We start from the raw sequence: 12734 nt of genomic DNA, 5'->3' as shown, positions 1-12734 counted from the left end.
TGGAGAAGCACTGCACACCTCTTCATGGTGCTTCTCTGCCCATGCCAACCTGGGGCTGGCCTCTGAGACTGAGGCTGGAGCCTCATCAAACCCCTGGTATGGTCTCACTGTGATGTCCTAGGGTGTGAGGAGCCCAGGGACTGTGGGATGCTCAGCCCAGCTTTTGCTTATATGACAAAATCTCCTGCTCCCCTGCAAGCTGACCTCCACTGGGTAGCACTAGGGGTATTACCCACGTCCCAAACTGCCCAGTGTCCCAAGGTGGGGGTCTTCTCCCACTCACCAAACATCAATGGCTGCTCATGACTCACCCAAAGGTTCTTCCACCACTGTGGTTAAGAGTGCACTGCCTGGGAGCGCTATTCGAGAGGGCAGGGTGTTCAGCACCCAAATACCAGCTGCTGTGGATGGGGGGCAAGTCAGAAGGGATCTTTGAAAGGCACAGGATACCTAAATGTGCCTTCCAAAGGACACAGTGCCTTTAGGCATTAGGAGGGAGTGCCTTAGGCTGTGGGAGACCCAAGGGTCTCCAGAGAAAGGCAAGGGATTCCTCCCTCTCCTGGAGCTGAAGGCAAAATCTAACATGGAGGGGTGATCACAAAACCATTGTGGTTGCAAAAGATCTTTAAGACCACTGAGTCCAGCTCTGAAACATCCTGTCCTGCAAAACCCAGGCTCTGGGTTCGCTGGCTCCTTGTCAGTGCCAGCCAAATAATTGGCAGCTGTCAGTCCCCCAGCAGCACAGATCACCTGGAAGCCCACAGGACAGAGGCAGGGTCCCTCCAGCCTGCAGCACCCTGCAGGTGCTCTGGGGGAAGCAGAAGCTGCGGGCCGGGGCTGACCCAGAGGACGCGCCCGGACCCTGCGGCTCCAGCCCCCACTGCACCTGCTACCCCCGCCCGGTGCTCGGGGAGGAGGCGGCGAGACGGTGTTGGGGCCGGAGAAGGGGGTTCATGCCCCTTCCAGCCCCCCCGCCCCGGAGTCGACAACGCTCTGGGGTTGAGCTTCAGCACTGTGGGAGTTACACGGAGGGTCGGGGCGGGGTGGGAGGCCGCTTTGTGTCTCCGCCTGTGGGGCCGGGGGAAGATGTTGGGGGTGGAAGGGGATCAGAGTAGGGGGTGCTGCTTTGTCTCCCCGCCCGCGGGGCCGGGGGTCGGCGGCCGTAGGAGGGCGGGAGGAGGAGCGGGGTCCGCCCCCGCCGCCGCCGTACAAAAGGGGTCGGGCGGGCAACGGAGCAGCGTGTGCCGCCGGGCAGGGCCGGGCAGGGCACGGCCGGGCACGGCAAGGGGCAGGGCAGGGCGGTGCTCCGGTCCCCTCCGCAGCGCCGGCCCGGCGGAGCCCGCGGCCGCCCCGTCCCGTCCTGTCCCGTCCCGTCCCGCTCTGCAGCCGCCGCCGGGCCCGGGACCATGCGGCGGGCGCGGACGCTGCGCCGCCACGGAGCTCTGCTCGCCTGCCTCTCCCTGGGGACGCTGCTGGCCCTCACCGACGCCAAGGGTACCTTCTACCCCCCCGCAGCCCCGCTGCCCTACGGCGGCAGGTACAGCCTCTACACGGCCGGCTCCAGCCCGCAGCTCGGCAAGCCCGTGGGCAAGCACAAGTAAGCAACCCTCTGCGCGCCTCCGCCCGCGCAACCGAGTCGGCGGGTACGGAGAGCCGGTATCGCCCCCGAGCATCGGGCCCTGGGTACCGACTCGCGTCGGGCATCCCTTACCGGGCACAGATCACGGGTACTGGCCCGCAGGTCTGCACTCAGCATCCCCGCGGGACGGCCGTTGCGTGCACCCCGTCGTGGGTACCCAACCTAGCAGCCATGGGTGTCATCGCCCAGGGCTTAGCTGCAGGTACACCGTGGTGGGTACTCAATTCTGGGTACCATCCCTTGCCAGGGGACGGGTACACTGCAGTCCCGTGTGGGACAGAACTGGGGTGGTGAGGGTGGGATGCCCGTGCACGTCTTTGGGTAGGGGAATGTACCTGTTTGGCTGCACACAGGTGGGGTGGGGAGGGAAGTGGCAGTGCACCGAGCTCTGCGTGAAAACGCCGGGTTTGAAGGGAATGTGCTCATTTGCCTGCAAAGCACAGAGCTAGCAGAGCTTAAATACGGGTTTGAGTAACCTGGAAAGCTCAGGCAAAGGAGGAATGTGGCTTCACACATGCTCTAGACTTTTTCCATTCAATCGTAAAAAGGCTGTTACATTTGGGGAGGGAGGGAGGGAGGGAAGCTTGCTGCCCTCCCTATTTTTTTTTGCTAGAAGTGTTTCTGCCGGGCTCCTTTGAAAAGGGGAGGATGTGGTGTTGTGAACAAGCTGAAATGAATAAAATGACTTTGGAGACCAACAATACTGGCAGTGCCAGGGAGAGCTTTCCAAAGCCTGTAACATTTTCCAGCTGCTCACTCTTAAAACATCAGGCTGGGGCTATAAAACTGCAAGCCACAGGTGGGTGAGGAGGAGAGGGGTCGGGAAGAAGGAGTGAGAGCCAGAACCACCCCAACCCAAGTAGTCCCAGGCAGGCAGTAGCTATTAGCAGTGGCCAGTAGGTCTGCCTGCGTTGGCTACTTGCTGACTTACAGCAGAGGTTAGCAGTGTGTTTGTGAGCAGATCTGGGATGGACAGATGGATAGGTGGTGATGCTGAGTTTCCACACTCACACACATGATGTCTCTTCCCTCCAGCAAAGATGAGTGGCTGGCCTTAGCTCTTGTGTGGCCATGTACATGGAGAAAGAACTCACTTCTGGAGGAGCAGGGAGCAGCTCAGGTCCCCACACACATGCTCTGGGCAGAGCTACTTGTGTCTGGGCAGACTGGAAGACACCAGCTGCTCCTGGGTGTCCATCTTGAGGAGCAAAGAAAGCACTGGGCAAGGGGCTGGGGTAGAGGTTCTGATGCTGCTGCAGAGCAAAGGGGATGTGTTCCAGGTGTGGGGCCAGAAGGTCCCTGCTGGAAGGGAACAGAGAGAGCTGGGGTGTTGGAGGGAGGATGAGCCTGCTTGCACCTTGCTGCTTCACTGAGGGTGCTACTGGAGGTGGAGAAGCCTGCTCAAGGCCTCTGGATGGGGGCACTGAGGGGCTTATGATGGGTCTTGGCATGGGTAGAGGATGTACTTATGGATGTCCCTCTTTTACCTATCTTTCCCCATTGAGGGTGAGCCAGAGGACAGAGCTCGGAGGGATGCACTCTGTGCATGCCCACCCCTCAAACAGGAGACACCAGAGTCATTCTCCTCAAACCCTTTCTACCCCATCATGACTGTCCCAGTCCCTTCTCTCATCTCTACCTGCCACAAGTGTCCCAACACCATCTGGAGTACCATCATGCCAAGCTGAGAGGCCCTGCAGCTCATTCTCTGGTCAGCCCTGAGGGTGCTCTCTGCAGACTGTGCAATGGTGATGCCAGGGGCCCTGTCTGCTTCCCAGCCTGTGGCCAGGCAGCTGAGCAGCAGTGACCCAAACTTGCACAGGGAGAGCTGGGTCCTCCTGCCTCAGTGAACACCTCCCTGCACCTATAGCACACACCAACCCATCTGCACCATCCTGCTGACCCTGCCTCTTCGCCTCAGCTCTGCGCTGTCTGCCTCTGCCCTGCTCTCCTCCCGCTCTGCCATCTGCCACATCCCCACACCCTTAATCCCTGCTTCACTGCACATCCCTGCTGTCTCTGCTCCTGTGGACCAAGTCCATCTGCTCCTGCTGGCAGCCCTGCCTTCAGCTGGAACAGCCCTGGCCTCCATCTGTCCCACCAGCATCTTTCCCATGCAGCCTTCCTCCTGGCCACCTCATGCTCAGCACTTGGGTTTACTGCTCTGCTCAGAAGTCCTGTGCCTGGAGCTGGCTGGTAGCTTGTGACATTCAGCTGCAGACACGGTGGCAGGAGGGAAGAGGCTCCACTCCTTTCACCACCTGTCCAGGGAATCTGAAGAGGTCTCCAGCCTCCAGCAGGCTTGGAACCTGGGTTGTCACTGTCTCCATGCTTGGAGGGAGTGTGATGCTGCAGCCTGCAAAGCAGCCAGCCTGCATCTCCTCTCCCTCTGCTTACAGTAGTGTCATGCTTGTTCTGTGTGACAGTTCCCACAACAAGGTCTGAAAGCTTTTGGGCTGGCACTGGCAGCACTCCAGGAGCTGCAGGAGGACAGACCACCCCTGCCAGTCGCTGCTGGAGCTATTTCTGGGATGCTATTCCCATACCTGCTGTTGCTAGTGGGGTTCTTCTTGTCTGCCTTGGCTGTCTTGCCACCCTGGGCCATGCTGTGCTGAGCACAGCTCTGGGTGACTCCAGCGTTGGTGACAACGTGACTGTGACCATGACAAGCTACCATGCAGCAGCAACTGCACTCAGTGCCCAGCTTCCTGCAGCACAGTGGCACCACAGATCTGCCCAAGGGGGCTCTGGGTTTCTTACAGACAGTGAAATTGAGAGTGAAAATGGAAGGTGAAGGTGCTCAGCCTGTTTCCAGCACCACAAATGATTTCTCAGGCAGGGCTCAACTGCATAGTGCCCACAGATGGGGGAGGATGGGGCAGCCACCCCAACTTAGAGGGACATTGTGGGTCAGGCACTGCCTGAGGCTGAGCAGAGAGCCCAGGACAGCAGAGGTGAGCAGAAATATGTTGAGGATGCAGGGGTTTAGCTGCACCCCTTAACCCAGAGAACAGGTGCTGGACCCACCTGGACTGAGGAAAAGGCTCCTCATTGTTGCTGGAGGGTGGCACCCTGGAAGCTGGAGGGCAGCTGTCAGGGCTTGCTCTCACTGAGGCTCTTGGCATTGGTCAGATGAAAGACAGGGTGCATGGGGACACCAGAAGCAGGAGTCAACTCACACAGTCTGGCTGGTCCAGGAGTGCCTGCCCACCTCTTGTCTGTGCACCTAGCAACAGGCTGGGCATGGGGGACTTGGTTCTGTCCCTACTACCTGCACTCCCCCAGGCTCCATTGCTGTCTCCATCCCCAATGGGTGGCATGGGTGATGTCCCCTCCACAGCAGCTGTACAAGCTGGGGTGGCCTCTTCAGCTCCTGCCCTCCTCAGAGCTCTCTAGCAGTGCTAGGCAGGGCAGGCAGACCTGACTGGGCAGGGGGTGAATATTGGAGTGCTGCTGTCTGCTGGGACAGGGGGTGACAGTGTCTCATGTGCTTCCTTCTAGGAGCTACTGTGCCTATGTGGTGCAGCGCAATGTGACATGCACGCTGCAGGATGGCGCTGAGAGCTACGTCAAAGCTGAGTACCACAAGTGCAGCTGGGGACCCAAGTGCCCAGGAAAAGTGCTGTGAGTAGGGGGAACACCAGGGCAACAGCTTCCTTCCCATCCAGGTTCAAGTCACAGGTCTCCTCAGGCTCCTGAAACCCCTGTGTCATCCCTCTGACCATGAACCCTTGCTTTCCAGAGGGCAGGGAAAGGGGCAGAAGGGTTTTACCTGGAGGAGGCAGTCAGTGCCAGGGCAGTGGTGCTGGGAGGAGGCAAGCTGGGATCTGACAGGAGGAATAGGGAGCTCTGGTCCTTCATCAGAAGTAACTCAGGAAATCCTGGGAAGCTGGGAGGGTTCATGTGTGCAGGAAAAGTTCTGTCCCAGACCTGCAGTTTGGTAGGAAGATGGCAGCTAGGTGAGAGCCTGATGAGGAGGAGGAGGAAGAACTGAGTCCATGGCTGGGGATGACAGGGAGTGTCCTGCCCCAGGAAAATACTTCCAAACTGCCACCTCCTCAGCGCTGGAGGGAAACCCCCTGCAGTGCCACAGCTGAGGCAGGGCAGACACTGGGGCTCGGTTCTTCACCACCCTCCTGCAGCCCCTGGCCACAGATCTCCTGCATCCTCCCCAAGCCCACCGGGAGCAGCAGAGCTGGGCACCAATGAGAGCTGGCCTGAGAAGGGCTTTGGTTAGAGCCTGGCATCCCTCCTGTGGCACTGGCACATGGTGCTGCAGCCAGCCAGGACTCACCAGTGCCTGAGGGTCCACATGCAGCCTTAGTCAGCAGAGAGGGGCTGACTCACTCATCAACTGGTTCTTTCCTTCCTCCATCACAAGTGCATTAGCAGATTTTGGGGACTTCAGGACATCCTGCAGCTGCTGGTACTCATGGAGGAGGTCCTTCTCCCACCTCTGTTGTGCCTGCTGCTTAGCCCCTCCAGCCCTTCAAACAAAACTGGGGTGAACCCAGGGTGTTTTCTGAAAGCAATTGGACCTGCAGCTGAAGTCTCTGCTCAGCTTTGGAGGCTGCATCCAGGCACAAGAGGGAAATGTGGTTTATCCATGCGTGGGACCATGAGCAGTCTGTGAGCTGCAAAAAATAGTTCCCCTTGCTGTCATTTGGAGAAGGGTTCAGAAGTGCTCAAGGGCTCTTCTGCAAAGGCTGTGACATAAAGTGCCTTCTGCATGCCATCCTCATCCTCACTTCACCTCCTAACAGTTGCTGGGTGTAGCAGGCTCCTGCTGTGGTACACCTAGGCAGGTTTCTACACACCAAGGCAGAAGGAAAGACCATAGAAGCTCAGCAGCATCTGTGAGGAGGAACAACCAAAAGAGCAGCTTGTTTTGAAACTGTCTGTGCCTCTGGGAGATTGTTGGTGATGGAAAGTGAAGAAATTCTTTGAAACCATTCAAAGAACAGAGGGTTTGGGTTTGCTTTCTGCTCCTGCCCTGCAGTACAGGTGGAGGGAACTGTATTGCACCGTGCGCTGTCTGGCAGTGGCACTGAGCTGTGGTGCAACAAGAGGTCTTGGTGGAGGTGGGGCACAGTCTGCAGGTTCAGCACATGGGTCTCAGCCAGGCTTTCCCACATTCCCAGATTTCCCACACCCAATAAGACCCATGGCCCTGCTCTTCTCTATTGCTTGATGTTAAAGCTGCCCCTCTAAAGTGGCTTCTCTCTTTCTCCCCTCTCCTGGAAAGGTACCGCACCTTCTTCAGACCCAGGTACAAGATTGGCTACAAGACAGTGACCGAGCTGGCCTGGAGGTGCTGCCCAGGCTTCATGGGAGAAGGCTGCCATGACAGCCCCACTGACCAGCCTGGCCTTCTGCCCCAACATCCCAGCCCTAAAATGCCTCCTGGACAAAAGATGTTTCCGATCCCCAGACTTCCTCCCTATCCAAAAAGCCATCCTGACCTGTTTCCAGGACCAAAGAAGAATCAGTATGGTGAGATCTCATTTTTGCTTCACATCCCAAGTTACCACTAGATGTTCTCAAACTACTTGGTTCTTTCTGTTCCAGCACAGGGCATGAACTGGACCAGACTTCAGTAGGTGACATGCTTTCTAACCAGAGACCTGGCATGTGAATGCCTTGAGGGCCACTTGCTTTTTCTTTTTCTAGTCTCTTTCAAAATGTGCTGCTTCAAAGTGATCTTTTCCTTATCACCTGGAAGTGTTTTTGCGTCCATTTGGGGGTTGATAGGGTGTGTCTCAGGAAGAACCTCCCCCTGGGGCTGTTCTCATCATCTGCTGATGAACCTGGGAGCAGACAGAGGGCTTTCTGATCAGCTTAAGAAGAGATGTAGAGAAAAGGAGGATGGGTGGGCTGGTATTTGCTGAAATGGCAGTAAGGGGAAGGCAGGAGCTTCTGTTGGCAAGGAAAAGGGAATAGAATAGGATTAACCAGGTTGGAAGAGACCTTTGAGATCATTGAGTCCAACCTATCATCCAACACTACCTAATCAACTAAACCATGGCAACAGGCACCCTATCCAGTCTCTTCCTAAAATCTAGCAGAGAGACAAGGAGAGAAGGAAAAGGAGCACCAGCCCTGACTGTGACCGCTCTGTTTCTTTCCTTGTGCAGGCAGGAAGCTGCCTGGCCTCTTCGGGGACCGCCTGGATCGGCTGGAGGAGGAGGTGAGGCGCCTGTCCCAGTCCTATAACAGCCTGCACACCATGGTGAGCGGCCTGGGGGACCGCCTGCGGCTGGCCATCCAGGAGGACACCACCAAGATGATCGGCTCCCTGATGAACAGCCCGGGCACGCCTGACTCTACAGTGGGCTTCGGCATCATTCCCGACGGCCTGGTGGACGCGGCAGACAAAGCTGACGTGGCCACGTTCCCTCCCGTGGGGGAGATCCTGACCAAAGTGACGGAGGTGAGCGACGTGCTGAAAACCAAGGCGGATTTGTTGCACGAGGTTCGCGGCATGGTCCTGGACCACGACGGGCAGATCAAGCACCTGCTGGAGTTGGCCCGGCCCTCGCCGCTCACCTCCATCGACCTGCTGGAGGAGTACGTGGACACGAGGCTCAGCAGCCTGCGCGGGGAGCTGCTCGATGGCTTCGAGAAGCAGCTGGGGAAGATCCAGACCGCCTGTGACTTCCGGATCCAAGAGGTGCGGCAGCAGTGCGAGGAGGAGAAGGCTGCCAACCTGCGGCTGCAGCAGACGCTGGACGGGAAGGAGCTAGAGATCAAAAAAGAGATCTCCCAGCTGGAGACCCAGATCCAAGGGCTGACAGTAGTGGAAAGCTGCTGCAGCAACCTGGACTACCTCACTGATCGCATGAACATCCTTGAGAAAGGCCTTCACAGCATCTCTGAGTCCCAGAAGAACTTGCACTCGCGTCTGGATGGTGAAATCTCCACTGTCACCCTAGGGAACCTTTTTGAAGGGCGCTTTGAGGACCTGGAAGCCAGACTTAACGCCACGGAGAGAGAAACAGGCAGCTGCTGCTCCAGTGTAGAGGACAGCATGAGAGGCACGGTGGTAGCAGAGGTGGATGGCATGAGGACTGCCTTTGAAGATAAAATGCAGACCCTGGAGGACAGACTCATGACCATCGTCGGGGAGCTGAACAATGTCAGTTCTCCTGTGGGCATGGACGGAGCAGTGGTGCCCGTGCTGGAGGGGGAACTTGCCAGCATGAGGAAGCGAACAGATGAGACGCTGGAGGGGCTGCAGAATCGCCTCATCACGCTGGAGAGCACCTGCTCCCTGGGCTGCACCTCTGCCTCCAAAGACGTTGAGACTTTCCGGACAGAGATCGAAGACTGCCAGAACAAGAACCAAGATCTGCTCCTCCGGATGGACAGCAACTCCGACCTGCTGCGCAAGCTGAACGCCACCATCCTGGAGATCCAGCGGCGGATCGAGGAGGAGGCGTCAGGAGCTTTGCAAGGGGAGATCACCTTGCTCAAGATCAACCTGAACACCGTGAGCAAGTCTCTGACGGGACTGAAGGACTCCGTCTCCCAGTACTCGGACACCGTCACGCACGTCAACTCCTCGCTGGATGAGCACGAACGGAAAATTGAGGACGAGGTCCACTCCATCCAGGAGAAAGTCAATGACCAGGGCTCCCAGCTCTTCTTCAGCAACCGGCGTGTCCTGAACCTCAAGGGAGACTTGGAGAGACTCAAAAGCAGGATCATCAATGACCTGAGCTCCTGCAAGAGCGTGGCCCATGGCCTGCAGCAGGAGATCGCTCACTTTGACGAGCGGGTGGCCCGGGTAGAGAGCGTCTGTGGCAGGCTGGGTGCCGTCACAGGGAGCCTGGATGGCATCAGGGATGAACTGGAGAAACACACGGGCAGTCTGTGGGACTACATGGACCACATGAACGGGACCTTGGCTGCCCACTCTCAGGAAATAACAGGACTGAAGGACAACCTGCTGGACTGCCAAGCCAAGGTCTCAGAGCTGGCAGAGCAGGTTGGCCACTTGGAAGAGCAGGCGGCAGGGAAGCAGCATTAGCCTGGCCACCACGCACTGCTTCCTTCTCCCCATGAAGGACAGGATTAACTTATATCACACAGACTCACTCCAATGTGACAACAGTTCTTGGGATAACGTTGGGGTTTTTTTTTCCCCCCAATGAAAAGATTAAGCTGCTACAAACCCTTTTTCTAATTGTTTTTACATCTTGTCAGCCCCACTTGCCCCCCCTGTTGGTGCCACTCCTGCCGCAGCAGTATCACTGCCTCCTGGCTAGGGGTGGTGCTTTGGCTCCTGGGCTGATGGCCCCAGAAGGACCATTCAGGAGGAGGAAGCTGGAGGCAGGAATATATATATATGTTTTTTTAAACTTTATTTTTATGGACTTATCCTTCTTGAAACATAAACCCTGTACTTAACAGTTGAAGAATAGAATTCCTCTCACCTAAAGACCATTTGTGTCTTAATCCAGGGACTGAGCAGAGCCAGGGCTCCTTGGAGGAAGCAGAATTCACCACAGGAAGTGTGGCTATCAAAGAAGACACGTGTTCTCCCATCGCTTGGGAAATGCCTTCACCTCCTCCTGTGTGGTGAATCCCTTTATAGCACTCCCTCCTCTGTGCAAGCACCTGAGAGAGCACAGGAGGAGGTGCACTGGGAAAACAACCTGTGCACATAGGTGTGGTGGGTGCAGGTTGAGCTTGGAACAATCCACCATCATGGTGCTCAGCTGATGGCAAAGCTTCCCCTTGCTGTGCCCACAGCCCTTGCCCTATTTTGAAGGGCCACAATGAGCAGCTAAAAATAGCCACAGCATCACCTGTGGGAGAGGCCCTGAACCTTCAGGGCTGCCATGCTGTCTGGTTACACTTGGTTATGGAAAACTGGTTACGTGAAGGGTTATGAAAAACTTGTGTCTTCCCAAGAGAGAGGTGAGACCAGAGGTGGCTGTGGAGGGCAAGGTTGGCGTGAAGCAGCCCTGTCCTCCAGCTCTGGTGTTCTCCTGTCTTATTGGTTAAACTGTGAAGGTGGTGTCCCTCATCTCATCCCAGCTGGAGAGCTGCAGCTGCTTTGCTTGTGTGTGGGAGTAAGAGCCTGCAAGGTTCCTCTGAGCCCACGGGGATGTTAACAACCCTGAAGGAGCCACACCACATGGAAGAAGGCAGAGCACCTATGCAAAGGCCTCTGCTCAGCCTGGCCTTGAAAAAGTTATTGCCTCCATTTGACTCTAGTTTCCATAAAGATGCAGGCTGTAGAAGGTTGTACACAGTCCTCAGGAACTCCAGCCTTGCCCAGTGGAACAGGCACCTGGACTATGCAGCTATTGCACACAAAATCCACCTCTCCTGGGGAGCCCAGCCACCAGGGTCTTCACAACCAGAAAAGATGAAGAGAAAACTAAAGAGCTTCCATCTGACCAGCTCTGGCACTTTATAGCAGAGGAACATGCTCAGCATTGCAGCTCACAGACCCTTCCACACCAGCTCCTCTTCAGCTCCCACTTTGTGCTTGTCACCCTCACCAGGTCACCCCTGCTCTTCTGAACCACAGTTCCCCTCCTGCTCCCCTTCACCCTGCAACAGAGCAGCACTGGGCTCTGAGAAGCATGAAGCAGCAGCAGCTCCCAGCAGAGATGCATCTGGGTGCCTTTTCTCCTCCCCCCAAACCAGAGCAGCTCTCTGGAACAGATGCTTTTAGGCTAGGGAGGACCACAGGGATCACTGAGCTCTACTGGCTGCATCACATTACCCTGATGCTACCCTCTGGCTCTTTCCCCTACCAAAGGAGCATGGGCCATCAGCTGTAGGAGCAGGGAGAGAGGAGCAGGCTTCCCACTCCTCACTCCACCAGGATCCACTTTTGCTGCTCTGAGATTTGCCAGATTCAGAGCAACACTGCAGCTGCTGAGATGCTTCTCCAGCCAAGGAGCAACCTCCAGCTGCCTTTGGGCATCCTACAAAACCTGCTTTTAGACAGCAAAAACTATTTTCCCCCCTCCCCAGCCCACAGAAGGAGTTTCAAGTCAGCCCTTGCCCCAGAGGAGCATCCCACCCAAGCCCCTTCCCCTCTCACAACAGGGGGATAAGGGCTGCAGCAACCAAAGAGAAATCAAGCCATGAGCCAGGCTCACCCCTTCCCCAGACCAGGGTTGGGTTGGAGAGCAGCTCAACAGCAACAGCTTCCTCCAGGACAGAGGGAACTGGGACTGGTCAGAAGAGGAGGATAAAAGACAAGGAAGAAGTCTGACCTTCCAGAACATGGTGCTATGTATGGACTATTCCTGAGCAGTCACTTGAAGCTATGGACAGTTTGTGTGTCAGTTCTCAGCTATCCATGTTTAAAAAGTAAAAGGAACTTGGTACAAAATAGGGCATTTTATTTTGGGGTTTGTTTTGCTTGCAGAGAGGGAAGGAGCTGGTGCCTGTGGGGTTGTCCTCACAGAGGCAGCTTTCCCAAGCAGCTGGTAACTAATCCTGGTGAAAGGTTTGTTGTTTTTAAACCTTCTGCATTTGTTCAGATTTTAAAAGAAAAGGAAAAAAACCAAACAAAAGCAAAGCTGTTTGTACTGGAAAGGAGGAAAAAAATAAAGTATTTCTTTCTGAGATTTCCAGGATCCAAAGGCCTTGTGTGGCTCTCAGACAAGCAGAGCTGAAGCACAGAGGCAGGTGCACAAGGAGAGGGTTTTCACTCGCAGTGCTGCGGAAAGGAGAATCATGGAATCACTGAGTCATTGAGGTTGGAAGAGACCTTTAAGATTGCTATGGAGACCATTAGCTCAGCACTGCCAAGTCCACTATTAAGACATGGCCCTCAGCACCACATCTCTTAAATCCCTCCAGCAGGGCTCCTGCCTGTTTTGTTTTGGAATAGAATAGACCAGGTTGGAAGAGACCTTTGAGATCGAGTCCAACCTATCATCCAACACCATCTAATCAACTAAACCATGGCACCAAGCACCCCATCCAGTCTCTTCCTAAACACCTCCAGTGATGGTGACTCCACCACCTCCCTGGGCAGCACATTCCAATGGGCACTCTCTCTATGAAAAATTTCTTCCTAACATCCAGTCTAAACCTCCCCTGGCACAGATTGAGACTGTGTCCT

At 56.0% G+C, this 12734-nt stretch overlaps 1 protein-coding gene across 1 annotated transcript; it reads left to right on the top strand.

Annotated features, from left to right (window-relative positions):
• The first annotated feature begins 1406 nt into the window (after nt 1–1406).
• On the top strand, nt 1407–12221 carry EMILIN3 (elastin microfibril interfacer 3). Its single transcript, XM_068150428.1, has 4 exons — nt 1407–1597; nt 5141–5263; nt 6885–7132; nt 7774–12221. Exons 1-4 carry the CDS (start codon nt 1407–1409, stop codon nt 9666–9668), a joined length of 2457 nt encoding a protein of 818 aa, XP_068006529.1. The 3' UTR covers nt 9669–12221.
• Nucleotides 12222–12734: the final 513 nt, after the last annotated feature.

This window comes from Melanerpes formicivorus, unplaced genomic scaffold (assembly GCF_026170545.1).
Source record: "Melanerpes formicivorus ecotype bairdi unplaced genomic scaffold, bMelFor1.0.p_v2 SCAF_19, whole genome shotgun sequence".
NCBI classification, from domain to species: Eukaryota; Metazoa; Chordata; class Aves; order Piciformes; family Picidae; genus Melanerpes; species Melanerpes formicivorus.
The sequence above is the reverse complement of the archived record's forward strand: the minus strand, read 5'-3'. Positions and strand labels throughout refer to the sequence as shown.